Genomic DNA, 27,393 nt, shown 5'->3' with positions numbered 1-27,393 from the left:
TACAGCAACAAAGAAAGAGTAGTTTATTTAACAAAATTAGAACCCTCACAGCCACGTTACACAACGACACAGACCGCCCAACGGTTCAAGCACGCTCGGGACATTTAACACTGCCGGCGGCCTTGAATCTCGAGTTCCGCTCGGAGTGAGGCTCCCCGACCGTCTTGGTGACCAGTCTTCGCCCTCGACGGCGCCCAGAATGGGATGACACGTCAGGACAGACGACGCAAGGTTCACACCCCCTCAGGGCACCTGCTCGCCTGAGACGGGTCACATGGCCTTCGATGTTTCTCGACGCACGTTCTTTCGTGAGAAAACCATCATCAACGGTTTAAAAGTAAGTTTCTGAAGCCGCGGATAAAACACATTTGCCACGGAAGAACCCGGCACTGGCGAGCTCGGCGGCTTACGAGCAAAACCGCGGACGTGACCTTCACACCAAGTCCTTGCGGCACCTGCCCACGTTCTTGTCTCCCGAAAAGCCCTCCCGTTCAAGGTTGAGCGGACGCTTCTCAAGCACGAGGAAGCAAAGCGAGAGGATACGGTCTGCGGGCAGGAGGCCACAGCGTCTGCTCCCAGTGCCAGGACACGGACCAGACACGCGGTCTTGGGCCCTGGTCGGCTCCGCCGCGGGTCCCCGTCCACGGGGCTCGGCTTCTGCCCCCGGAGGGAAACCACAGAAAGGCACTTACCCAGCTCATCTGGGAGAAGGGAAGGGAAGAAGGGGCCGCCCCTGCACCGCGACCACGAGTCCCCAGGTCCGGCCGGCGCGGTGCACGGCCCCCCTCCGTCCTGTGCACGCGGCCTCGGGGCCGTCAGGTCCTCCTGCCGGCGGGCGCACCGATGGCCCGGGACCGCTGACGGTCGTACCTCACAGACACGACGAGGAACAGCAGGAGGGTGGCTCCCTGGATAGCAGCCAGGAGGAAGAAGTAATAGTTCAGATGGCAGCCGTTAATGTTCCCTGGGGAAGACGAGAGAGGCGTGTGAGCTGCGCTTGGGTACTTCCGAAGGTTTCATCTATCACCTTCGGTCCCGAGCAAGGTCAGGGTGATTTTCACCTGCAGCTGTTAAGAAATAAGCGGCTACGGGGCGCCTGGGTGGCTCGGTCGGTTAAGCGTCCGACTTCGGCTCAGGTCATGATCTCACGGTCTGTGAGTTCGAGCCCCGCGTCGGGCTCTGTGCTGACCGCTCAGAGCCTGGAGCCTGTTTCAGATTCTGTGTCTCCCTCTCTCTCTGCCCCTCCCCTGTTCATGCTCTCTCTCTGTCTCAAAAATAAATAAACGTTAAAAAAAAAAATTTTTTTTAATAAAAAAAGAAATAAGCGGCTAAAAGTCAAAGAGCCCCGTGTCTCCGAAACTCAAGATACACAGCGCTCTGAAGCTGGCTGTGTGTCTCCACCACGGGTGGGGTGGGGGGGTCCCTGGCGTGACCCCTGCTCCTCAAACGTCTCACCCCGGAGGACAAAGGAGGAGGACCAGGGGGCTGCAGCGACACGACCTGTTTCTGTCCACACCCCCAGGGGAATCCGGGCGGTGGGCCGAAGAGAAGCGTGCGACAAGGCGAGCGACGGGAGTGCCGACTGGACGCAGCAGAGAAAGTCTTTGTTTACTTCGAGTTGCCCCCGCCCGGAAAAAGCAGGGAAGTGAACAAAGGACCCCCTGCGTCCCTGCCCACACCCCTCCCCCGACCCGAAGCAGATACGAGGCCGCACCCCGCTGCGTCCCTGCCCCCGGAAGCAGATACGTGACCACACGGTGTTGTCTTCCAGTCTTTTCCTGCAGCACTTGCCCCTCAAGGTCCGTGGCCGTGTCCCCCTGCCAACGGCTGGCCTAGCGCGGAGCCGCCGTCCTGCGGAACAGCAGGAAGGCGACTAAAGAGAGACCATCTCCATGCGGAGTCCTGCGGGTGGTGTTCCCTGCAACTCGGGTCTGGAATCTGGACGTTTCTCAACACCGCACACAACACCAGAACGCAGCCTGGACGCCGCGGCCAGTTAGGGCTCAGGATTTACCACATGGTTCGGTAGCTCAGGGACACCGAACTCACTCCAGAGCGCGTGTGCCCTTCACAAGCCAGAGTGCACGGTGACATACACTCTACGTACCATAGGAAGACAGAAGCGTGTCTTTAAATGTCTTCCCGCAAATGTGCAGGTCTCAGCATCCTCAAGGTGATACAGGAGCGAACTTGACCCCGTACCTAACATACCAAATGCTCAACTCGGCCCCAAGCACTAAGCGCAGCATTTCCCATGCAATATTCCCTTTAGTTCCCAATAAATCCCGAGGAGGCGGAAGAGGTTCCAGCCGCAGACCGTGGAGCTCAACCAACAAAGGTCAAATCCAAATGGCCTGACAATCTGGGCTGTTTCCTCATCTGCAGGAGGGGGCCCACAAGACCTCACGGGCAGCGTCGTCATTTGGAGGAAACGAGCAGGTAACGGCCCTGACACAGTGCCCAGCCCACCCGTCTGCCACCATCCTGCCCTCAGTCTCCAGGTGGGTCCAGGACCATCCACCCCACGGACTGGCGGTCTCTCCACGGGAGAAGCGAGTGTTTAAAGCAACGCTGACCCAACCGCTCAGCACGGAGAAGCAGGAAGGACGCGTGGACAACATACAGCGACGTTTCTACACAAACATCCACGCACAACACGTTGCCCTGGGCTCCCTACATGGACCGACCCTGTCACCACGGCCCAAAGGCGTCCCACCCCTTCCGCCTTCTGTCACCTACTGAAAACGCTCCCTGACACAACTCTCGACAGATGAGCAAACACTGCACTTGGTCCCACAGCAGCTCTGACTTCTTGCGAAACGGGGGCTTTGTTCCTCTGAAGGGCTTTGTGAAGCTGGTTATCCTAGTACATCCCTCTGTCTGAAAACATGCTCATCTGCACCAACGTTTCTGGAAGCCTGTATCGATAAACGCAGCTAACAATACATCGAATGTACGTTTGTACGTGTGCTCACACACTTCTAGAGAACTCTCGTGCACACAGGCTGCGGGAGACCGTGATCTCGCATGTGGGCTGGTTTGGGAAGGGATGTGGGGACACCTGAGCTTCGGCAGGCCACCTCTCAGCGGACAGGCGAGAACAGCGCTTGAGCCCTCACGGCGGGCCGGGCTCCATTCGGGCACTGGGAGAGAGCCGCACGCCCTTGGCGGAGCCCAGGGTCTGTGGCCACCACCGTGGTGTCAGCATTCAGCGCTAAGAGACGAGGTCGTTGTCAGGACACCGGTGACGTCACTCTGCAGGCCGATTTTGAAACGCGAATCTCCCCAAAGTGAAGAGCCATTTACAACTTTGAAGCTTAGAGCGGGCACGCCCAGGGACTATACGCTGTGTTCCCTGGCAGGTGGGCCTGTGGGGGTGACAGAGGGCGTTCAGAGATGGCGTCACCCCGTAGAAGCAATCGCCCCGTGCTTTCTTGGGCCTCTTTACCGACTGCAGGACGATGCTCATACAGACAAACTCTGGGAGGTTGTACTTGGGAGGACAGACGCTTGGGCCACGGAGAACTGACCTTACACATGCCCCAGACACATGTGTGAGAACCAGCATTTGACTCACGACAGCCTCCAACTGGAAACCTCGCTAGCACCCAGCAGGAGAGAACAGGTCAGTGAACTGGACAGACTCTTCCCCCGGCTACTCCTCAAATAATAAAGAACCAGCCATGGGAGGATCCACACACAAGAGCGTGGAAGGGAGCGGCCACAGCAGAGCACAGAACAAAGTGGGTCCACGGTGCCGGACATCACAGCGCTCCACACCTAGCGGGGTGGGGAGTGGGCTGGCCGCAGGGAAGCCTCCCGAAACGTCCTGCATTCTGATCTGGGTGGAAAACGTCTCAAACTGTGCACTTCAGACTGATGCACCTCGCCGTATGAATCACTCTGGGCCCGATGAGGATGAAAACCAAGCACGCCCGTGGGACAGGTAGGGAAGGGGGGGGGGGGCTCTCCCTTCACACCGCAGTCCTGTGACTGCAGGGGAAGCCACTTCGTGGGCCGATCATGACACACTAAGCCAGCCCTAATGCTGCTTCAGCAGCAGCCTGAACACAGAAGCTGAAGGGAAGGAGTGGAACAACAGAGAGCCAGGAACAGCACGGACGGAGCCCAGGATTACACCTGGGCTATTAAAACCAGGTTTGATTTTGGAGGGCGGCTACGTGTCCCATTCTCTGCCCAAATCCCCAGGTGGGAGGGAGCAGAGAGGGAGCTGCCTGGACCACTGCACAGTTCCTACATCCGCGGCCTCACCTCGCCTTGCCTCGCCACCCGGGCTGCGGGGGCCGCAAGCACAGCTCACCAAAACTCTCCTCACTGGCGTGGCAGTAAGGAGCGGGGAGCGGCGTGGGGCCGTCCCAGGCTACACGCTCTGAAAACAACACCAACAGACAAGACCCGGTCCAAGCCTGTGCGTGTGCCATGTGCGAGGACTGGAGACGAGCCTCGCAGGGCAGGGCTGGAAGCGACCCTGTCAGAAATAAGGGGTGAACCAAGTCTGAGATACTCAATTAGTGACTAAATACTAAATTAGCCCAGAAGGGATCAAATCTCTGGGAAGCAATGAGATTGACCAAAACCAATCAATCCTTCAGGATATGCTGAAAACTAAGAGAAAGACATAGAATCCACATTGAGGAATCACAGAGACCCGGTCTCTGCAGCAGGGCTCTCTCTGAAGGAGGGCTGTCCTGCGTGCACAAGAACAGATCACGGTCACCAGGACCCATGAGATTTCTCGGATGCCGTGTGCACCTGCTGTCCCTCCAGGGGCCCCGTGTGCAGAAACCAAGTCCTAGACCTGCCCGCTCTCTTCAGGACGACCAGGTCTGTGCCTGCCATGGAGACGCTCCAGCAGCTGGAATGCACTGCAGCCCACACCCCAGGGCCCACACTGACGGCCTAGGTTTCTGGACGTCACATTGGGACTCCACAGGCCTACACTCACCCCTTAGGATGGGAATTTAACTCAGCGCAGGGCTTTTGGAATTCTGTAATTTCTGGAAAAGTCCCCACGCTTTCCTCAGAGTTTTAAGGGGATTTAAGACCTGAAGGTGGCTAAGAGGGCTGACCTGAGTTAATGCTGCAAGATTACATAAGAATGTAATGAAGTAATAAAGTTGTTTTCAGAAGCAAAACGGTAACATAAAAAGAAAGAAACTTCCTTCATCTCCTGCGTCCATTTAAAAGCCACCATAAATCTGGAAACAGCAAAACTCTGGTCTTTTCTGAGTGACTCTGTTTAGCACCCAAGATGCCACCTACTGGTGTGAGCTGTAAAATCCCATTATGACAGGTCACAAGGAAAGAAAAACAACTATTTACCTACCTGTTTTTTTAATATCAGAAAATGTAAAGCTACTGTCAGGAAAAGAAAGGAAAATACAAACCAAGATTCAATAAAGGGAATTATGTGCTAGAGTGTTTATCTGCCTCATGAAGACTGTGGTCCACAAGGGGGTCCAAGACGTCTCCGGAAGGCAGCAGCCCCAGAGACTGGCCCCTGGGGCAGACAGACGCTCACAGGGGCCTCAGGAAACTGGTCAGGATGAAGGAGATCAGGTGTTTGCGGGGGGGAGGGCGGCTCACGCCAATCCAGGAACTGCACACGGCCGCCCCTGGGGCAGCCCACCTCCCCTAACGTGACCTTGGCGCTCAGACGCCTGGCCTCCTGTCGCGTAAGCACCGGGTTCTGCCAGTGGCCGTTTTCAAACCGCCAGCGGGGCCCTCACCGAAGTCTGTGTGGTTGCTCATCCAGCCAATGGCTTTGATGGACACCAGCTCCAACAGTCCAGAGCCCACGAACGAGCCGACGCCAGAGAAGAAGAAGAAGAAGCCCATGATGGCGCTCTGCATGGACTTGGGGGCCGCCGAGTAGGCAAACTCTAGACCTGTAAAAACAAGGGGGTTGCTTCTGTGAGAGGCGCGGGCCGACGGTGCCCTGCCTCAAACGGCAGGGTGAGCACGGGCCCCACGTGGGGACTCAGCTCCCTGCCCTACTCTGAGGACCGTAGTTAACACAAGGTCAAGAGGTCAGGGGCCCCTTCTCTTCACCATGACAGTCCTTCCAGTCACGGGGCAAAATGTCAAGTCCTTGCTTTCAAACTGAAGGTAACCTCTGACTTCTCAGTGCTTGGATTTCGGGACGGATCCGTATGGAAAGAAAGAGGTTAAAGAATCAAACTTCTAGATTTTCAACCGAGAGGGGTCTGAAAACAACGTATGTACACTAAAATGGGATTCTGTGTTAAGACTTCTATCTTAACGGCAATATATCTTAAAATAGTTTCAACAGAGACATCTATAAATTCCGGTTTTTATAATAACTAGACGTGGAGATGTGCAGTGTAGACAACGGTTTGATTTATATCTTTCACAGATCATGAGCCAATTCTGAGGGAGTTGCTGAGAGGTGAGGAGGGGGAACCACCGCCCACATCCCCCGACAACACACCCAGCTCTGTCGATAATTTTCTCACCCTCCCCCTCCCTCCCAGAAGCCGGACACAGGCCTGCACACAACACACTCGTCCACACCCCGCAGAACCTCACTCCCAGGACAAGAGAGGCTCATGCAGACACGTTTAGCAATCAGGTTTGCCTCCTTCACGAAGCCGACCCAGCACACCCAGACACCCAGAGCTCTGGCAGCTGCCCACGGCCGGGGGCCTGGGGGCCGCAGGGTAACCGCAGAGCTGTGCTCAGGAAGTGCCCGACCCGGGACTTCCTCCTTCCCCACAGCAGGGGACAAATGCATGGGAATGTCTTTGGGAAGCCTGCTTTTATACCCAGGAAGGAAGGAGAACCTCACTTCTACAGGATTACCGTACTTACCAACTCACATTCTGAACCCTAACTGTTGCCAGGAGATACAGAGGCAATCTGCTGTCCCCGCGTCACCCCCCCAACACAGGGACACGCCCTCCTGCCTTCAAACCAGACCCCAACCCCGACCTCAGAGAAGCCTCACCTGCTATACTTGCAAAGATCTCACTGACGCCAATCAGCACGTACTGTGGGACCTGCCACCATATGGGCAGGTCGGCAGCGTAATACACGACTCTTCCGATGGTCTGATTAATGGTTTTCTCTTTAACAAGGTCCAGCCTTTTGCTTTCCAAAATTCCTGGAATTAAGTAGGAAATAAGTAGGTTAATAGAACCTCTATTCGTTAACATTTGCAATTAAACTAAAAAACTACAGGTCTGTTACGATTATTGATTATTTTGAAAATCACATGAAGGAGCAAGGCCCAGGAACACAGCTTTCCCCGGAGGTCCCCAATCTAGAGAACCTCCCGGCTCCCAGCTTCCTAGTTACTCAAACACTGATCGAACCATACACGACTCATGTGGGCTTTTCACAGCGCCTCACACAGGAGACTCAACACGTGGGGTTTAATCCTCAAACGTCCAGATGGCTCACCTGTACCCCTTCTGTTTCTAACAGGAGGAGCCAAGCCACGCTAAATAGCGCTGTGACAGAGTAAGAATGCGTCCGCTTGTCAGAAGGCAGTGAGGCTGGAGACGTTTCCTCGTCCTGGTACCCGACTCGGGCTGCTGTGCTGACTTATCATCGTTACTCCTGCAACCTGCTACTGACAGTGACGCCAGGTTCCTTGTGACCCCAGCGAGCAGACCGCCTTCAGCCGCCCCGTGACCCCGCTCAGCTACTGGTCTTTAGTCAAGTGCAACAAAGAGACACTGGAAAACAAGCAGGAGTACAGACAGCCACTCGCTGTAACACGCATGCATGCACACGCGCGCGCGCACGTGCACACACACACACACACACACACACACACACACACGGAGCGAGGCTTACAAAGACCAGCCGTAGCACCAAGTTCTTAGGTGGAAGAGGCCACCACTTTTGTTTCTAAAGAACTCTGTGAATAAAATCATGGACCCTAGGCTTTGAAAAGCATGCCAACGCGTACGTATTTAAAACCAGAGAGTGGGGAGGGTCCAGGCTACCAGTGAGGGGGTGGAAGACACATTCTGGAAGCTGTCCCCAAGCTATGTGTCCAGTGAAACGTCCAGAGAGAGAACGCGGGGAAGGAGCAAGGGAAGGGGACGCCTCCGGCTCACTGCCATCAGAGACACCTGCGTCCCTTCCCTGGCCGCGTGTCCAGGGGACCCCAGCCCCCACACCACGTCCTCTCACGGGACATGCAGGTGCAGAGCCGTCTGGCTAGTGCTCCCGCCTGCTGGGGACAGGGCATCTGAGGCGTGCGGTGCCTTATCCACAAGTGACAGCTGTCCTGCAGCAGGGCTGCGGGCAGCAGTGTTAGCCCGGCTGGAGCATCTTCCAACCACGGGACAGAGTGTGACCCGCTTCCTGTGGGTTGGCCGAGGCTCCCCTCAGACTGCCAGGTCACGGCACGGGACACCAGCGTGCAGCTGGGTCTGTAGGGAAGGACCCTTCCAACCAGTCCTGGGGGTGAAAACTGAAGCGGGAAAAAACTCTCTTCTTCACAGGGAAGGCCGCACAGTTAAGGGGACGTGTGTGCCTGAGCGTCGGGGGGCAGGGACACCAGCAGGGACATCAGAGGAGAGATGTGACGCGCCGTGGGACAAGACCTCTGTGGTCTCAGCAAGACAACACGGACAAGACACAGACTGCGGGAGAGGAAGCCGGGACAAGGGGCAGTGGCCAGGGGGACCCAGGTGACAGGCCCGGGAGGGGACATGAGAAAACAGATGAGGGTGCTCCTGTGGGGGCCGTGGGGCCAACCCCACAGCAGACAAGAGGACGCTGCCAGTGGAGGCTGGGGGGCTCCACCAACGACAGAGGCCTGGGCACAGGCCGTCATCAGTGTTAACAGTGGGAAATAACGAGGAAGCACAGACCTAACGGGAAGGAACGCGCTGGAACAGCCAGCGTGGCAAACTCTTCAGTGAAGGACGTGACTCTGCACAGGTCCAGACGAGCAGCCGCGGCAGGGGCCGGATGAGGGCCACTTCCCAGGGTGAGGGGAAGGACCAGCCACGACACAGCCGGCAGGCAGGAGTGAGGGGAGAGGGGACGCCCAACAACACGGCAGAAGAAAGATTTGAGAAACACACACCTGGAGTAACAAATGGGCGCCATTTACGGCGTGTTCCTTGAGCCAACGGGCAGCCCTGTTCTTGCGGCTTCACAGACACAATGGCATCTGTGATTCACAGAACTGGACAGAATCCCCTCCAAGCTCTTTAACCACGAGCAGCGCTAAGTCTGGTGCCCCCCCCCCCCGCCCCCCGTGCCCAGGTCTCAGGGGCCCCGCGTGCTCTGCCTCGCTACCAAAGGGCCATCCTCCCTTGGTGACGCAGTCAACCCCTGGAGAAGAGCGAGAACAGCATCATCAGCTCGAAACACAGGGACGACCAGACAGACACACACCCCTCCAGGTCCCTGACACAACGAGTAGACAAAAAGTAAGGCTTCGTGTGGGGCAAGGGCTGCAATCCGGAGACCCGCAGGCAAGGCCTGGGCACCATCGACATGACACACAGCTCAGGACTCACTGAACGGAGGGGCCACAAAGGTCAGTGCTCGGGCGGCAGTGCGGGAGGCCCACACAGAGTTTCAGGGAGGGTGTGGGCAGGATGCACAGACTACCGCATTCCGGGACCGCACGCTCATCCGTGTGGCCCCAGGCCCCTTGAAGGCACTGAGTTTAGGGCCCCTGCTCTAAAGCATCTGATGAACACAGCTGATGGCACAGCAGAGGAACAATCGTATTCAGCACCCTACAGACGTCTTAGAAGTGCTACCAGGACAAGAGAGGAGGGCCCGAAGTCCCCAGTGCAGGAGTCATAAAGCCATGATCTCTCCCAAATCCACAATAAAAGTAGGCATCCTTAAGCTACGGTTAAACATCAATACCAGGGGAACAATTCTCTGAAATTACTCTTGGGTCATACAGGAAATACAGTCCCATTTCCACACCCTTAGGAAACAACAGACATTACAACAAATCCAAGCACAGGAAACCTGACAAAGCAGCAGCAACAGGCAAATTCATACCATTCCGCAGGTTTCACTGTTAAACAGGAAAGAGTGAGTGAAAGTAAGTGAAGGATCTAACACACAAGAGAGAGAAACAGAACAAACTCGAGGTAATAGAAATGCGTCCCTTAATTGTTCTCTGTTATTAGAAAACACGGAGAAAGCGAAATTGATAAATTCAAGAGATGTGTCTACGGAACAATATAAAACACATACAGTTCTGGCCAACCTAATTTGAAGAAGAAAGAGCACAGAATACACGAAACTGTAAATGAGGAAGGAGGCCCAGCAGGCTTATTTAGAAGACTATATTTACCTCCAGCCTAGAACTCAGTAAAATGAACAGCTTACTCGGGACATTAGAGAAAAAAAAAGCTTAAGGGATTGCGGAGAAAACACAACCTGCACAAAACTGAGAAGAGGTGAAAAAGTCACCCCACATCTCCTCAGAGTGAGGGGCTCACAGGATTCTCCAGGCAAAGACCTGGACTCCCAAGGAGGAGACGATCACCGTCCCTGTGGAAATATTCTCCTGCGCACAGGGCCTAGGGGTGCTTCCGGGAGGCCAGGCAAGGTCAACCGCGGTGGGGGCGAGCGGGCATCAACAGGACAGCAGACTCCAAGCAGTCAAGGCCAGCACCCTCCCACCCTCTCAACACACAGGTGTTTCAGAAATGCAGGAACGAACATCAGGAAGTTAACAGAAATAAAAAACGTGAACATCCCAGGGCGTGGGGGCGGGGGGCACACACGTAACCCTCTTGGAAACCAAAACATGGTACCTGAGGAAAAGCCAACTTTCATTCCTGCCAACGATACTCAGTAAACGTGAAACACAGCTTACAAATTTGGCATCATCGTGAGTGTGTACCTCAAACTCAAGTTCTAAGCTTCCCACTGAGCTGCCCAGCGGACGCCCCCTACCAGCCTGGCAGGAAGCCCAGCCAACACCGCCCAACAGACACAGGGAGGGAGGGTCACCGCGAAGGCAGGAGAAGAAACCATGTGATCTGAAGGCAACACGTGACCATTTGAGAAGAATTCACTGAAACTCAGGATTTAAAAAACCTCCGTGTGAGCAAGCGGAAATACCTCGTGCAGCGAGGAACAAGCCTAACAGGACCTAAAGGGAAGACGTGTTTAAAACTGCAAGACTCCGGGGTGCCTGGGGGGTTAGGTCGGTCGAGTGTCCGACTTTTCTCAGGTCGTGATCTCGCGGTTCATGAGTTCGGGCCCCGCGTCGGGCTCTGCGCTCACAGCTGGGAGCCTGGAGCCTGCTTCAGATTCTGGGTCTCCCTCTCTCTCTGCTCCTCGAGGCCCTGCTTGCTCTCTGTCTCTGTCTCTCTCAAAAATAATAATAATAAAAAAAGAAACCTGCAAGATACCATAAATAAAGTTAACGGAAAATGATTCAATTGGAAAGAATATGCCTAAAATGAGAGTCTGGATTTCCACATCAGGATGAACAGGAAGAGCCCAGTAGAAAACGCCACAGAGCATACACGGCACACAAATATCGGGGCGGGTTATTTGGGGGAAAATCACCACCACCGCCACCATACGCACTGAAGTGAAGACATAGCGTGTTTAAGCCCTTCAGGTAAGAGACTTCCAGAAAAGGTGCTCAGTATGGACAGGGGTGCTGATGGAACGGAGCAGGCAGCGAGCCACGAGCAGGCACGTGGATGGACAGGTGTGTGCGCACAGACTGGAATCCGCCAGCGTGTGCAGCAAGAGAGGCTGGCTTAAAAAACGACAGGACATTCAACAACGGAATATCACGTAGTTGTTAAAAGCCATAACTTAAGTGTGTAGCCGCCACAGAAAAACGGTATGTGTAGAGTAAACAAGGAGAGTAGATTATAAATGTGGCTGGTTCGTTTCGTTTCTATTTATTAAAAAAAAACAAAAAACAAAAAAAACCCACAATTTACCTGTAACAGAAAAAGTTCTAGGAAGACATGACGTGGTGGTCACTGAATGGTGAGGTTCTGGATGCACTGAGGTCGCCCCTGCTTCCTCTGTGTGTCTGTAATGACCACAGATTGACTATGTGACACTAATTTCTAAAGACCCGCTGTGGACCAGGGGTTCTTAACTAATGAAAGCTATAACCCAAAAAAGGCTCTCAGCTGGTTCTGCCCCAATTTCAGGATGCTCTCGGGCCCTGAAGTCTGCGCAAGGACCCCTGCCCACACCCGCGGGACAGAGTCCCACGACACAGTCACGAGGGACAGAGGGGCCGGCAGGCGGATGGAGGGCACCACCAGCCCGGGACAATGGCAGAGCCACTCACCACCTTCCCGGAAGAGAATTCTGTCAGGTTATCAAAAGCCTTCAAAGGGTGCCATGATTACGCTTCTGAGTATTTGGAAAGGAAAGAAATTGCACCGTAGCGGTGACCATGGCAGTGAAAACAAGAGCCCTGACACCCAACACTAGAGAACTGTACGTGAGCGTCGGACACGGGAGGATCTTCATGATACTTCAGGGCTTTGTAAAGCGCGTGACAAAGGAAACGAAACACGCCTACCACACGGCACACAGATAATTTTGCCCAGGCACCTGCAAAGTGGTAATTGCAGATTTCCTTAGGCGGTGGAATGATGTGTCCTTAAATGTGTGTGTGTGTGTGTGTGTGTGTGTGTGTGTGTGTGTGTGCACGTGCGTGTGTAACGGCTCATCTGTATTTTGGGGGTTTTCTCCTTACATGTAACATGCACAGCTTTTATTATACTCTGTGGTTTTTCTGACGCTTCTGTTTTCTCATCAGGCTCAAATCAGCTTGCACAACAGGATTTCATGTTTGCAAAAACACAAAGGAGGTGCATGTGCACAGACACACAAAGGAGATCAGGCCAGTTCACACGATCCCAGGAGAGAGGCTCTCTAGGGAAATTACAGCTGATTTTTATTTTCTTGTCTATGCTTCCAAGATTTCCTCTCTTCCCGTGAGCACGTATCGCTTCAGTAATTTAAGAACACACACACAATTTTTAAGAAGAAAAGGAAATCTAACCAACGAACACACTTCCTTTTTTCTTATGCACACTTGAGAAAACCCCTCGGGCCTGCCTGATTCTTCTCATCTCAGGGACACTAAAGAAAACACTATTACCAGCAGGCATGGTACTAAATGGAAGCTATTGATTGGTTACGGGAGAAGGTAGTAAGTTCAAAGGCAAAACAGTTTCCTTTCGATTGAAATTTTGGCTTGCTATGATAGTTTCAGGTCTCTACTCAAAACGTATTAATGTTCCAATTAAGTAATACTCGCCAGAGCTGGCAGTGACGCTGTGTGAAGCTCGGGCCCCTGTTTACGATGCAGTTAATAAACTGCTGGATTCAAGCACAAGACATTTAAAACCTCTGAACCAGTGACATCGAGGCCCCTCCCCAATATCTGGCCACCAAGCACAGAAGAAAGCCTTTTCAAGCCTATTAAGAACAAGCACAGCGGGTGTGTTCCATTTCTGAGAAATCAATTCCTACGCGGAGTCTCAGGGCCGTTTGGCCACACGAGCGCCCGCAGGGCGCGAGCAGCCACTCAGGGCACGGCCTGTCCGCCCCACTGGCGCTGGTGACGGGCGGAACCGCCAGGCCGACCAGGCACTCTCAGCGGTCACCGTCTGCCTGCTGCCTCCCACACGGACACGTACAGAGACCACCGGAATGCCCTCCCCGGTTCTCAGGGTGCCCCCCAGAAGCTGTCCAGCCGGAAATCAGACCAAAGCATAAGACGGTATTAAAGGAGCCCGAATTTAGAATCTGCTAGGAAATGAAAACCGAGGACACTGCGCTGCCCAGAGGGACAGAACAAGCTGCCTTCCCCAGCACGTGACCAGCGTGGCCATGGTACAGAGAGGGCTCCCCGATGCAGGGACAGAGGGGAGCTGCCCAGGCCAAAGCTGAGCCCACAGCAGGTGCTCAGGGGAGGCGGGACACACAGACACCAACTCCAGGCGGCTCTGTTCCTCCAGACGGCCCCAACGATCTCTGATCCTGCTCAATGAGACCTGCAATTAGAGCCCCACTGTAATTTAGTTTTTATTTGCTTTTGCTTATTTCCCTATGTGCCCCAGGACTGGAAGGGAAACAGAATTATAAAGAAAGCACACAGTAAAAACTTCATTCAGACACAACCTCACTTTAATTATCTATTTGATCAAGAGAAAACGTAATTGTCTTCTAAAATGTCCCGGTCGCTGCAATATAGATCTCTTAAGCCTAGGGACTCATTTCTTTAAATCTATTAAGTACTATATCAATATGTTCACTCTGGGGACAGTGCAGGGAGGCTGCTAGAAAACACTGCCGGAGAATATTAAATTCCGTCTCGGCAGGGCTTCACGTTAAATTCCTCATAACACTGGGTGATATATAGTTGGTTCAAGAACATCAGCTTTTCTGTTCTCGTTATGTAACTACGCTATCTTACGATTCCATAATTTTCAAATATTGATGAAGGAAGAACTCCAGAGCAAGTTGAGGAAGTCAGTGATACCTCAGTTTCATCAGCAGAAGATATTCCAATCTACGGTTCAGAAGAGAAGAATCACGAAAACACGAGGGAGGCCCCAACGGAAAACTCCCCCCTCAGGGCTGGGATACTTGAGGCATCAGCTCTCAACCGTTTCTTTCTAGGGGGTGCAGGCTGGTCACGAACCTGTGTTTGATAAAACCTTTCTTGTCATGAAATGCACAATTTTACATAAAAACGCAAAGGGTCCGGGGCAGACTGAAGCCGACTAGTGGACCTAACGTTAAGAACTAAGGGTTGAGAATCCCCATCTTTGAGAATTACATCAACATTCATCCATTCGGCAATCGACAGTTGTCCAAAATCTCAATCAGCAGGAAGACAACAAGTCTCCTTTGATCCAAGCCAAAAGTCACCTTCCAGAGTACGTGGTTTTGGCTCTAGAAGGAAAATGGCGGAGCCGCGGGAAGAACATCTTACACGTCACATAACGGAAACTAGAAAACCACCACCACCCACGTTCACAATGTTCTGTTTTCTGGTGCACACGCGGCAGGACCGGGGGCCGGTCACCGTGCTTGGAGTCACCCACGGCTGCCGAAGCCGGTTTCGGGCTCTCCGAACGAGACACATACGCCATCTCACCTGCAGCGAAAGCAGAGCACATCACAAAGAACATTCCAACGGCAATCCTTTTTAGGGATGATGGGAGTAGGCCATTTCTTCGCAGAATGGGATCAACCAGTTTATCCTTCAAGGGAATTAACAGCAGGATGAGAACCGCGTCGAACATGGTCAGCCAGGCCGCCGGGAACTGGAAACACACAGACAAGGTTAGTTCTTGGGAGGAACACGCAACCACATAACTAATGTCCAACGGGGACAACTGTCTTTCCAGAACAATCCACTCCTACCAAGTGGAACTGCCTAAGGAAAAAGTCCAGGTTCAAGACACTAGAACTGAAAAAGACCTCTTTCTAAATGCCTCTGCGTCTGCGCTTCTGTGCTTTAAGGGAGGCAAGTGCGGTGAGGATGCTGGTTCAGTGACGTTAGTCAACAACAATCAGTAAGCGACTCAGCTGACCAAGACCCGTCTCTAAAATGAGCAGAAGCCGCTTCCAGCAAGAATGCTCCTGGTTCCCGCAAGGGCCTGCAGGAGGACCCCGTGTGTCACACGAGCTCCAGGGAGACAATTTCCACATCGCCCCCGTTGTTCTCACCGTGTGAGGAGTGGCCGTGAGGCTGGAAATTGCCGGAATCTTCAGGTGAAGACTCTGCAGAACATACGTTGTCTGCATCTGGGTGAGAAAGCAGTACGGTTGGTGTGCGAAGGCTCGAGCACGCGCCCGCCCCCACCCCGCTCTGGGAGCAGACGCGCAACGCTCAGTTTGCAAACAGCCCGGTTATTTGGTCCCCACGCACGTCGCGTGCAGAGAACTTCGAGAAAGAAGGAACAGAGAAATGAGACTCAAAGGGGGGCCTGGAAAACAAGGAGTGCAGCCGCTCCTGGCTCCTCTTGTCGAAGGGTTTTCACGACCCTGAACCAGGCGGAAGGGACTCCGGCACCGACAGTGGGACGCCAAGACCCCGGAGACGCGCAGGAGGGCCACCGAGGCACCCGGGAGCTTCAGGGACGGGCCGGGGGAGGGGGGGCCCCTGGCGGCACTCACTTGGAAGTACACGGTCCAGTAGGGTATCAAAGCCAAGAAGACGGGGACGATCTTCACAAGGGCCTTCACGTCGTCCACCGTGTCTTCCGTAAACGGCCCTCCGCGAGACCTCTTACATGAATCAAACAGACTGTGTTTAGAAGGGTGCTGAAGGGCTCCAACGCCTTCACTTTGGGAGACAAAATGAAGGAGTTAGTTTTCTTCCACCCCCGGAAATGGGCTGTCTGGCAACAATTTCAGTCTGGAGGCAGGGAGGCAGCTGGCTGCACCGATGAGGCTTCCTTCAGACCCTCGCTTACTGACTCATGCCGGACGCGGTTCCTACACCAGCGGCCGCACCGCACGGGGGCGGCCGCGGTGGGCACCGGGTCTCGTCTGGCCTCCAGCTCCGCTCACCCACAACAAGGAGGGCCCACGGCTCCCTCTGCTCCGGCTGCCACCCCAGCTACGTCGCTGCACCAGCGTTTAGGAAAAAAAGCTGCGCGGGATGGTGTGGATTCTGAATCGCGCTGCTTTTCAAACGCGAAGACCTCGCGACCATAATACTGAGGTTGTTAACAAAGCCGTTTACTTAACCGCAGCCACCGACGCGGCCGTGAGGAAGGGATCTGTTCCGAGGGGGGGGGGGGGGGGGAGGCTGGGGGCGTGACGGTAACACGGCAAGGTCACGTGGCAGCAGGGGGCACTGAGCGCCTGCCCGATAACCTTGACCACGAGCCACGACCACCAAGACGCTCCTGCTGGCCCCACTGCAGAGGAGGCAGCCGGGCCGGAAGGGTAAGGACCCCCTGCTGTGGTGACAAAGCCGGGGGCCAGGACGCCACCCGTCCACTCTCTGGCCACAGGCATCACCCTCACGCTCAGGCCTTTGGGTCCTGGCTTGGGCACTAGCAACAGAGCTCGCCCGCTTACTCTAGGCCACTGTCACTAGTCAGAAGATGGGCAGGTCCCAGCGGGCAGCTCTCAAACTCTCCAGCGGATATGGATGCTCCTAGGTCCTTAGGGGTGAAACAGAAAAATTTGTTTTGTCGGCCAACTACTTTCTAAAGCCAGAAACACTAGGACATAATTAATTATCTTCCAATTCTGCAACTCGGATATAAACGGCTTTCTAGTTGTCTGCTTTGTAGCTTAAACTATCCAACTTAAGTTACCACTATTTTAAATCATTTTTGTCTCATGATTGTTTTTTTTATAACATTGACATTTCTTAACCTGAACGTTCAAGGGGGGGGGCAAAAAACTGAAAACTAACTTAATATTTTAGCTACGTTTTGGACAGGAAAGGTAGGTTCCGTTCAACAAACATTTACTGAGCGCCTGCATGTCTGGGTCCATTCTAGCTGGGAGCCAGGGTCACAGAGATGGCACCCGAGCCGCACGCAGCTTATCTAGTAGGGAAAAGAATCGGGAAAACCACGCTCAGGGAGAAATGCTAAATTCCCAAGATAGTATCAGACTCTCTTTTGAAAATATTCACTAAGCTTCTCCAATTTTATTTTTTGGCCAGAAGACGTCCAGTCCTAGGTACCTATTACAGACACGGTCGGTGACTTACCACATCATCTACCCATGTGTTTCTCTAAAATCCTGTCAGTGTCGAAGGACAAACCCATTTTTATACATCGAATCATATTCCCATGTTACTGGTCACACAACTTGCATTACCAACTGTTCTGAATACCGCTAAGTCAAATGCACCTAACGCTGTCCCTAACTCACGCATGTTGTTAGCGTGTTATTGTGCAACACACGAGGGTCCGACAGGAAGCCACAGACACGAATGCCCGGGAACACAGACAGAACCCAGAAAGGGCCCCAGCGTCACGAGGCCGGTGCTCCCCCAGAACTGTCTGCAGAGGCTGCTGTGTGCGCGCAGGTGCGTTCTCCCAGGAAGAGGGTCTAGTGACTCTCAGATTCTCAACCCAAGGTGTGCGTCTCAGAAAAGGATTAGAACTATCCCCACTCAGCCTGACGAGCACATACACATCAATCTTCTCACGTGACATCGACGTGGGGTCATCTCCAAAACACAGACCAGCCCAGATCAAAAAGAACCTGGAGCCGCCAGAGCAGATCAGCACCTCGGCAAAACCCCAGGTGAGGCTGCTCATCCCCCTCCCGACCACGCAGTTCACGGTAACCGGGCTCTCAGCACGGGCCGGGCCACGCTAACAGCCATGCACACACCAGCTTCTCAGGCTCCACGATGACCCTGCAAGATGAGCCCCTGTCCCCTGTACGAAGAGGGAATGCGGGCGTGGCAAGGTCATTAGCCTGGCCAAGGTCACAGAGCCCGGACCCGTGCGTCAGGAGAACATAACTTGAGAACTGTCGGGTCCACCAGCTTCTCTGCCAGACAGTCCTTTCGACCTTAACTGTGCCAGTCGCCCAAAACCGAACCCACAGGGAAATCCGATTCTGAAGTAAGAGTCCAGACCTTTCTCATCATGCCATTTGTGCAGGACACCCCAGAACGTCCACGAGGCCGTGACGTCCTCCTGCAGGAATGTCTACCAGGTACCACATGCACCGACACCCCAAGCCTTCAAGAGGATGGGTCTGCTCACGAGTACTCAACCCAAGGACCGAACGTGTGGGATGAGAGCCCCTGCTTGCGCCTGATGAAGGCAAGGCCGACACACAGCACCAGGAAGACGGCACTGCCACCATCTGCGGTCAGGAATTAGGGGTCTGGGCGCCGCACGGACCCGTCAGAATCCCAGGACGGGCGGGGAGAGCTGAGGGGCCACGGCAGCCCCGGGCGGAGGGGCAGGGCCACGAGAGCTATTTTGGAACAGCTTCAAACCCACCGCATGCGACAAAATACCACACGTTCGTATGGCTCAGGGCACCAGCCACGAGAAGGTGGGTGTGGGGGTTGGCGCACGGAACCTTCCAGAGTTCAGTGCCACCCAGCAAGGAGTGTGCCGCACAAAGCCCTGTGTGGCTGAGGGGTCGGCCTCTGGCTCAGGCTCAGGGACCGCCCGCCCACCCATCAGGAGTGCCTATCAGAATTCTCCTTGAGGGGGTCCACTACCAAGGGTCCCGGAGACTTTTAGGGGTGACAAATATTCTAGGTCCTATGTCGAATGAGGCCGTCCTAACTCCAGAACCACACAGTATGAGGGGTACACTGTACTGCGGGCAGATCACGCTTGAATAATAAACCCCGAAACTGCTGAGCTCTCTTCTTGGGCTAAGTTCCGGACTTTTCTGTGCTAACACGCATCGAGGGTGACCCACCATCTGTCCCAGCTTGCCCGGGACTTCCCCAGGACGTGGGACTTTCAGCACTAAAATCGGGAAGTCCCATGCAGAGGGGACGATGCATCTCCCCTACTGCCTCGCAAAATTCCGCTCTTGTGTCGTCCTGTCCCAGAGCGGCCGCAGGGACCAGTGGATGACGGGGCCCACACTGACCCACTCAGCAGCCGGTTCAGAAGACAGGCACAACAGCTTACTGTTTCGGAAGTACAATACAAGTTAGCGATTGCTGGATGTTTCATTCAAATGAATTTCAAAGCTTTTTAAAGCCAAAAGGGAAACATAGGGAGTACGTAGAACGTCTTTTCTCTACTCTCTGCCAATGTCTATCTCTGTCACTTTTACACAAGTAAGAGGTCCATCCGAACCAGTGGTGACAGGAAACTCAGGGTGGAAGTTAAACACTAAAAGCATGAGTCCCGGAATCAGGCTGCCGGTCTGCCTGGAAGATGGAGACGGCAGGGGCGCCTGGGTGGCTCAGTCGGTTAAGCATCCGACTTAGGCTCAGGTCATGATCTCGCAGTCTGGGAGATCGAGGCCCGCGTCGGGCTCTGCGCTGACAGCTCGGAGCCCGGAGCCTGCTTTGGATTCTGTGTCTCCCTCTCTCTCTGTGCCCCTCCCCTGCTTGCGCTCTGTCTCTGACTCTCAAAAATGAATAAACGTTACAAAAATAAAAACAAGAGAATAAACGTTAAAAAAAAATGGAGACGGCAGCGCCTTACAACGTCCTCGCGTGCGCGTGAGACACTGAAGCCGCCAGCCCAGAGCCCTGCACACGGTAATGTGCGTCAGACACAAACCAGTATTGTATCCACAGCGCTGGGAGCGTCGTGTCTCAGCCGGCACTCACCCACTGTGACCGTGCTCTCCGATCCGCTTCTGGGGACGGCACGAATACACCAGTATCCTGAACACATGCGTGAAGGCACTGCCATCGGGCGGCTTGGTGATGAAGACGCTCTGGCCACAGAGGAAGACCAGGAAAGCCACCCCGATGCAGACCGCTGGGATGAGGTAGCCGGTCACGAAGCCCACGTTCTGCTGAATGTAGGCAATGCCTCCCAGCGAAATGATCGCTCCCAGATTAATGCTCCAATAAAACCAATTAAAAAATCTTCTTGTGGCTTCTGGACCTCGGTCTTTAACCTAAAACAATGGGGAGGAAACAGACTTTAAAACGTGATCATCATCAAGGAAGAGAAACCTGTGTAAGTGACCACGGTCACTGTCACTGTGGCAGCTTATAAGAAACGCAGCCCCACCAAACGGTGCCCACAGATACATTCGGGGTGCCTGACAAAGGAGCACCCTGTAACTTTAATTACTGCACTTTCTGGGGGTGCTTCTCTTAATCATGCTGAAATCCAAGAAATCCAAGAGAGTTTCTCAAAGTACTGGCTGGGACCACCTGCTCGGGAAACACTGGAATGCTCCCTACAAGTGCCCATTCACAAGACTCGCATTCCAGACCCACCCAGTCACCATCTCAGGGGTTGGGGCCCAGGAATTGGCATTTTAAACATTTTTCCAGGCGACCTGTATTCACAGGTAAGTTTTAGAACCACCGTTGTACAACTCCACACCTTGGTAAATCTGGGGCAAAAAGGAAATCCCAGACTGAACCTAAAACTACATGCTGTTTTCAGATTAGGAAGGCAATCCAGGGAATCGGGAAATTCTGATAAGGGAGAGACTCCTGGGGGGCTCACGAACCCCTCATCTCCTGAACTCAGACATGAGCCCCAGGTTGCACTCTGAGAAGACCACATAATGGGCCCCACAGTGCTGGTGATGTTCCACATGGGGACAGGCCCCTCACACCTTCCCACCTTACCTTGATTTCCACATCCACACGGACACCTTCTCTACACCAGCCAGTGATCTCACACAGTTTTCATTACCTTTTCTAAATATTTTTTAACGTTAATTCATTTTTGAGAGGCCGAGAAAGACAGAGTGCAAGCAGGGGTGGGTCAGAGAGAGAGGGAGACACAGAATCCGAAGCAGGCTCCAGGCTCTCACCTGTCAGCACAGAGCCCAACACAGGGCCTGAACTCACAAGCCGTGAGATTATGACCTGAGCCAAAGTCGGACGCTTAACCGACTGAGCCACCCAGGCGCCCCATCTCACACAATTTTTAAATAAGCTTCCTAGCTGTGGTTCATGCTGGATTGCATACAAGGACTGCCCTAGGAGCCTCTGTTGTCTCCTCCTTAAGTTATGAAAAGTTATGAAAGGCTCCTTTAGGGCTTCATAACTCCTTAAGTTATGAAAAGACTAATTTCTGTTCCAGTAACAGACCTTTGCCCTGTTTGTTCCACAGGGCAGGCCACGCTACCCAAGAACACAGAAGGTTCTCAATGGGGGCCCAGACCACCAAGCACCAGATACAAAAAAGCACCTTGGTAGCAGTCATATAACCTGATGTGATATTTTCACCTCTATGCTTTAAGATTAAAGTACAGATAGGAAATAGCCAAATCTGTGACTGCAAAGAAAAAACATATTCTAATCCGAAATGATTAAGGACGCCTACTGTCCTGGCAAGAAACTTGCTTCAAGTAATTACATGGGAACCACCACCCCAAACTGAAAATCTGAGTTTTAAATAACCCGCACGTTGTCAGGAGCTTCAACTTGTCCCCCACCCCCGTCAGAAGCGGACAGAGGTCCTAGACCAAAGGCCGGCATGAACGCAGGCTGAAGGATTTATCCTGGGAATTTCTCGTATTCCAAGACAGTTCTTCTGTATCAGTAAACTGGACACGAGTGTCCACCCTATCCCAGACACAGACCGCAGGAAACACCAATTGTAAGCAGAGAAATGGTTACAGAGAAAACACAACGAAGGATAGAAATAGCATGAGGGGTGGTAGGGGTGGGGGGCGGCCAGCCTAGGGGGGAAGAGAACCACGCAATTAATGCAGACAGCGTTCGAATCAGTTCAAGCACGTCGGGCCCTTTTCGTCACCTACGGCAGCACCGCACACATCGTCCTGTATGAACCTGGCAGTGAACCTGTTCGAACTTCCAAGTGTACTTCACCAATGTTACTTTAAAAAAAATTTTTTTTTACATTTATTTATTTATTTTCGGAGAGACGGAGACAGAGCTTGAGCAGGGGAGGGGCAGAGAGAGACAGAGACACAGAATCCAAAGCAGGCTCCAGGCTCTGAGCTGTCAGCACAGAGCCCGACTCGGGGCTCGAGCTCACAAGCCGTGAGATCAGGACCTGAGGGCTCGAGCTCACAAGCTGTGAGATCAGGACCTGAGCTGAAGTGACCTGAGCTGAAGTCGGACGCCCAACCAACCGAGCCACCCAGGCGCCCCAGCCAATGTTACTTTAGAAATCTAAGCCTGTTACTAAGGCCCTAAATAACCACATACCAGTGTGGGTTTTTTTTGTTTGTTTTTTTTTTTTCCCACAAATGGGAAGCTGGCTCCTGTAAGCTGCAAATCACATGCTTCTGTGCCCTGAGCTGGCAAGCCCACAGCCAGCCGCTTCTCACTAGTCACATCACATCGTCATCTGCTCCGGGGCTCATGCCCTTCCCCACCGCGGGTAAACAAGTTTCTCATGTGACCGGTCCAAAGGAGCTACGGCAGTCAATTCAGAAAAGTCCAGCCAAAAGAACAGAACCATGTACAGTAAGTCAAACAGCTGGCAGATTTGGAAAAATTCCTTAAAATGCACAAGACTGCAACTTTTTCCCCCTCCAGGAAAAAAAAAAGTATCATTTCCTCTCTTTATCTGTACAGTAAGTTTTTCTTCTTTCAGTTCACTATTTGAAAGGACGGTTGTGACCTCTGAAAAAGGTTAGACACTGGGGAGAAATAAGGGGCTGGCAGGACTTCCACCGAAACGGATCGCCTCGGAGTCCTCAGTGGCCCATCCACTGTCTCAGGGCCGCAGAGGCCCCTCAAAGCTACACTGCCGGACCCCACTCATCTCTCGCTCAGAATGCTCCCTCGAGACCCTGCTGGGGGGTGGGAGGGGAAGGGGACGGTGATAGAGAAGCTTATATTACCTTAAGAACACAAGCAGACGTCCTGGACACAAGAAGAGCCGGGAGGCGACGAGCAACCCACCCTGGAGAGCAGCCCGACCGACCGGCTTCACGCCCAGACCTCCCTCCACCCGGCACGGAGCGAGCCTGTGGCAGAAGAGCAGCAACGCTTTCCTCCTGATACAGTCCGCATACGAAACAATTCCCCATTTGGAAACGTCCATCTCGGTGGTTGGTGGCCTACCCGCACTTGAGCAACCACGGCCACCATCCAATTCCACATGCCATCACGCCACCAAGACACTGTTCCTTTCCAGGCACCTCCCACCCTGTCGCCACTGGCCCCCAGCTACCGCTGTTCTGGGAGTCTTCCTGGTCTGTCCTTTGTGGGCATCTGCGTAGAAATGGAACAAAAAGGACACGTCGCGTCCCACGTCTGGGTCCTTCACTTGACACAGTGTTGTCAACATCCATCACGTCATAGCACCCATCAGCGCATCATTTCCACAGCTGGGTGATATTCCATTGCACGGAGGGACCACATCCACCTTATCTGTGCATTGGTTCAAGGACACCTCACCATTTTACTGAAATGTTTTAATCTTACAGAAAAGCTGAAGGAACAGTAAAACATACGCTTTGTGTACCCTTCACTTAGATCCTTAGTTCTCTTTTTCTGCACCTGTAAATGACATACTCCCCAGGCTGAATGATTTAAAAATAAGTTGCAGCAGGGTGGCAGTTCACCCCACATGAACCCAGAAATAAAGCCATTCTTCTACATGACCACAGACCATTATCGCACTAAGAAACTTAACGTCGGGGCACCTGCGTGGCTCAGTCGGTTAAGCGTCCGACTTCGGCTCAGGTCGTGATCTCATGGTTTGCGAGTTCGACCCCCACCTCGGGCTCCACGCTGACAGCTCAGAGCCCTCATCGGATTCTGTGCCTCCCCTCCCTCCCTCACTCGCACTCTGTCTCTCTCTCAAAAATAAACGTTAAAAACATTAAAAAGAAACAATGTCAATGCGATTGTATCTAATATGTGGTCTATAATCCAAGTACCCCAACTGCCCCCCAAAATGGCTTAAAACACACCGAGGATCCCATCATGACACAAACATCGCATTTGGTTCTCAAGTGTAACGTCCTTGAATCTAGAGTGGTCAGTCCTATTCTTTTCAGCATAGGGTCATATTTGAAGAGATTAGGCCAGTCATCTGGTCGAAGAGAGCACTTTTTTTTTTTTTAATGTCCACGTGATTAAGCATGGAGGGTTCCTTCTTTGTCATGCATTCTAAATAACCTTTACAAGACCATTCACTCCTTATGAATGTTAATTGCTAGTCTATTATCCACTGGAAAGAACTGACTTTTAAGTCAGACAGCCTGGGCCCAAACCCAGCTCCCACTCCCTTGCTATGGTTCTGCGCAGGCCAAACGTTCTCAGCCTGTTTCTAGGAAGACGGGTAACTCCAGTATATAGATCGTCAAGAGGCTCAGATCAGGCAGCGTAACAAGAACAGTGAGGGCCATGGCAGGGGATCACGCGGCTGTGCGGCCCATGCTGTGCCTTCACTGACGGCCCCCAAGCCCCAACGCCACAAGCCGGGCCTCGAGACCCAACTCTGCACGCTTTGCGCTTCTGCCGCGTTTCTGCCGCAGAATGCCCACGACCCTGGCTTGACCACTTGCTACGACGAAAAGAAACCATCCTTTGCCCATCCACCTCCTTACTGGAAAGGAGAGTCAATGACTTCACGTACGCAAAGCACGTTTCACGGGGCAGAGAAGGAAGCATTCAGGACGTCAGGCATCCGTCATTCCCAACATCATTAGAAGGTGCCACCTTCCTGTAATGGGTGGCCTGACACAGGTACGCTTACAGCTCAGGTTCAAAGGACGGGCTCTCCCATCCTGGCTCAGTCATGTGCTGGCTGTGTGACTCTGGGCACACGATTTTTAACCTCCCCAGCCTCAGTTTCCTCGTCTGTGAAACGAACATGACAACAGGGGCGGCGTCACATGGACTCATACACTCCCTGGCATAAGGGCCTGGGGCAGAGCAAGCCCTCGCTAAAAATCACATGGTCATTCAGCACAAAAACCCACGCGTCGTCTTTCCTGTTGCTCACAGATGACCCGCCAGCAATTCCGGCCCACTCCACCTCGACCTATCCTGAATCCACTCTGCCCACCTGAGTCCACATCCCCGTCTCTAATCCGGCCAGCGTCATCTGTCTCTACCTGGTCCACGTGTGGGCACCACTTCCCTCACTAGTCTGCACTCCAGACGTCACAAACGTTTTCTGGGAAGGGGCAGAGCGTAAATATCTTAGGTTTTACGAGACCTCCAGTCTCTGTTACGACTCCACAATCTTGCGACTGCATCGTGAAAGCAGCCACACCACAGCTACTGTGTGACCAGCCAACAGGTAGGGCTGTTCCAATAAAGCTTTTTGTACGGAGACTGACATGTTAAGTGTCACAGAATTTTCACTTGTCGCAAAACACTCTTTTCTCCCCCCCCCTCCCCCCCCACTTAAAAACTTAAGAACCGTTCTTATTCTTAGCTGGTGGGCCCTCCCAAAAAAGGAAATAGACCAGCTTTGGCTGTCAGGTCACAGCTGCCAGGCACACCTGCTCTAGAGGCCCCCCCTTTCAGAAACACACATCCGATCATGTTATTTCCTCACTCAAACCCCACAATGGCTTCCTACTGTGTTCTATTTCTTTTAGTTTTATTTAAATAATCTCTGCTCCCAACATGGGGCTTGAACTCACAACCCCAAGATCAAGAGTCACACTCCTCCAACTGAGCCAGCAAAGCACCCCTCAAAGTCTTTTAAAAACTTCCCAGGACCTGGCCCCTTCTTACCACCTCTCTCCTCACTTCTGTTTTGGGTTTTGTTTTTTTTTAATGTATGTGGCATACAACCTTACCTAATTCTGAGTGTGCACAATATGTGCTGACTTAATACATCTCATTTAAGTGTTGCAGCATGACTGTCATTTTAACAGCTAGGGCAACAAGGGCATCCCCTCTCTTGCTGGCCCCAGGCCCTTTGCACCTGTTGTTGGCTTGTCCCCTAAAGCTCTTCTGACAGCTGCTACCTTTGATAGCCTTCAAGACTCCACTCCCAGAAAGGAAGTGACTTCCACCTACAGCCACCTGGCCATCACTCCCAAGAGGCCCCTTCCCAGAAGGGAAGGCCGCTCCACGTGCGGGCCCCCTGGACATCCCCTAGGAGTGCTCACCCCTCCCCAGGGCGCATCGCGGCCAGTCCCTCGGGCCCAGGCTGCCCGCGGCCCAGCCCCGGCGCACATCTGGGCGCACCTGGCGCGCCCGCGCTGCGCTCACCTGGTCGGCGCCGAAGGGCGTGACGTTGGCCTTGACGGCGCCCACGCCCAGGCCGACGAGGGCCAGCGCGGTCAGCGCGGCGGGCGCGCAGTAGCGGGCGGGCGCGTCCGGGCAGGGCGGCGCCGAGCAGTTGCGGACGCGCGTGGGGCGCGGGGCCCCGCAGAAGGCGGGGCGCGTGGCGGGCGCCGCCAGCAGCGGGAAGGCCAGCATGCCCAGCAGGTAGAGCGCCAGGCTGAGCAGGATGGCGCGCGCGCGGCCGAGCTGCGCGTCGGCCAGCCAGCCGCCGAAGGGCGACACCAGGTAGGCGAGGCCCATGAAGAGCAGCAGCGCCTGGCTGGCCTGCGCGCCCTCCCAGCCGAACGGCTCGCCGTTCAGGAACAGCACCAGGTTGGCCGTGACGCCGTAGAAGGCGGCGCGCTCCAGCAGCTCCGTCAGCAGCACGGCCGCGCACGCCGCGCGCCGGCCCTCGAACGCCTCCCGTCGCGCGCCCAGCAGCGGCGCCCGCTCGCCGCCCGAGCCCTCCATGCGCTCGCCGCCCCGCGTCCCGGCCAACGCGCAGCAGCTGCCGTGCAGCCGCCGCCGCCGCCCTTCTCGCG

General features: G+C 53.8%; 2 protein-coding genes across 2 annotated transcripts in view; one reads left to right on the top strand and one right to left on the bottom strand.

The window, feature by feature from the left end:
- SLC15A4 (solute carrier family 15 member 4) lies at positions 1–27,393 on the bottom strand. Its single transcript, XM_047827359.1, has 8 exons — positions 26,798–27,393; positions 20,279–20,574; positions 16,162–16,330; positions 15,712–15,789; positions 15,137–15,305; positions 6,989–7,144; positions 5,751–5,909; positions 1–964 (listed from the first exon to the last, which is right to left on the bottom strand). The coding sequence occupies exons 1-8, from the start codon at positions 27,320–27,322 to the stop codon at positions 816–818; spliced, it is 1,701 nt and encodes a 566-aa protein (XP_047683315.1). The 5' UTR covers positions 27,323–27,393; the 3' UTR covers positions 1–815.
- GLT1D1 (glycosyltransferase 1 domain containing 1) overlaps positions 6,353–27,393 on the top strand; it is a 113,329-nt gene continuing 92,288 nt past the window's right edge. The window contains exons 1-3 of the mRNA XM_047827361.1: positions 6,353–6,363; positions 19,779–19,784; positions 21,380–21,384. The gene's annotated coding sequence lies outside the window, so the exon portion shown is untranslated. The remainder of the gene's footprint in view (positions 6,364–19,778; positions 19,785–21,379; positions 21,385–27,393) is intronic.

This window comes from Prionailurus viverrinus, chromosome D3 (assembly GCF_022837055.1).
Source record: "Prionailurus viverrinus isolate Anna chromosome D3, UM_Priviv_1.0, whole genome shotgun sequence".
NCBI lineage: Eukaryota > Metazoa > Chordata > Mammalia > Carnivora > Felidae > Prionailurus > Prionailurus viverrinus.
Note: the sequence above shows the minus strand (reverse complement) of the source record. Positions and strands in the feature narration are given on the sequence as shown.

What these genes read in the sequence shown, in the direction of transcription:
- SLC15A4 (XM_047827359.1), bottom strand. Translation starts at nt 27,322, where the DNA reads ATGGAGGGCTCGGGCGGCGAGCGGGCGCCGCTGCTGGGCGCGCGACGG. An exon ending in CGCCCTTCGGCGCCGACCAG is followed by an intron (nt 20,575 to 26,797) that starts GTGAGCGCAGCG and finishes CCATTGTTTTAG; the next exon opens with GTTAAAGACCGAGGTCCAGA. An exon ending in ACTGGACCGTGTACTTCCAA is followed by an intron (nt 15,790 to 16,161) that starts GTGAGTGCCGCC and finishes TTTCTCACCCAG; the next exon opens with ATGCAGACAACGTATGTTCT.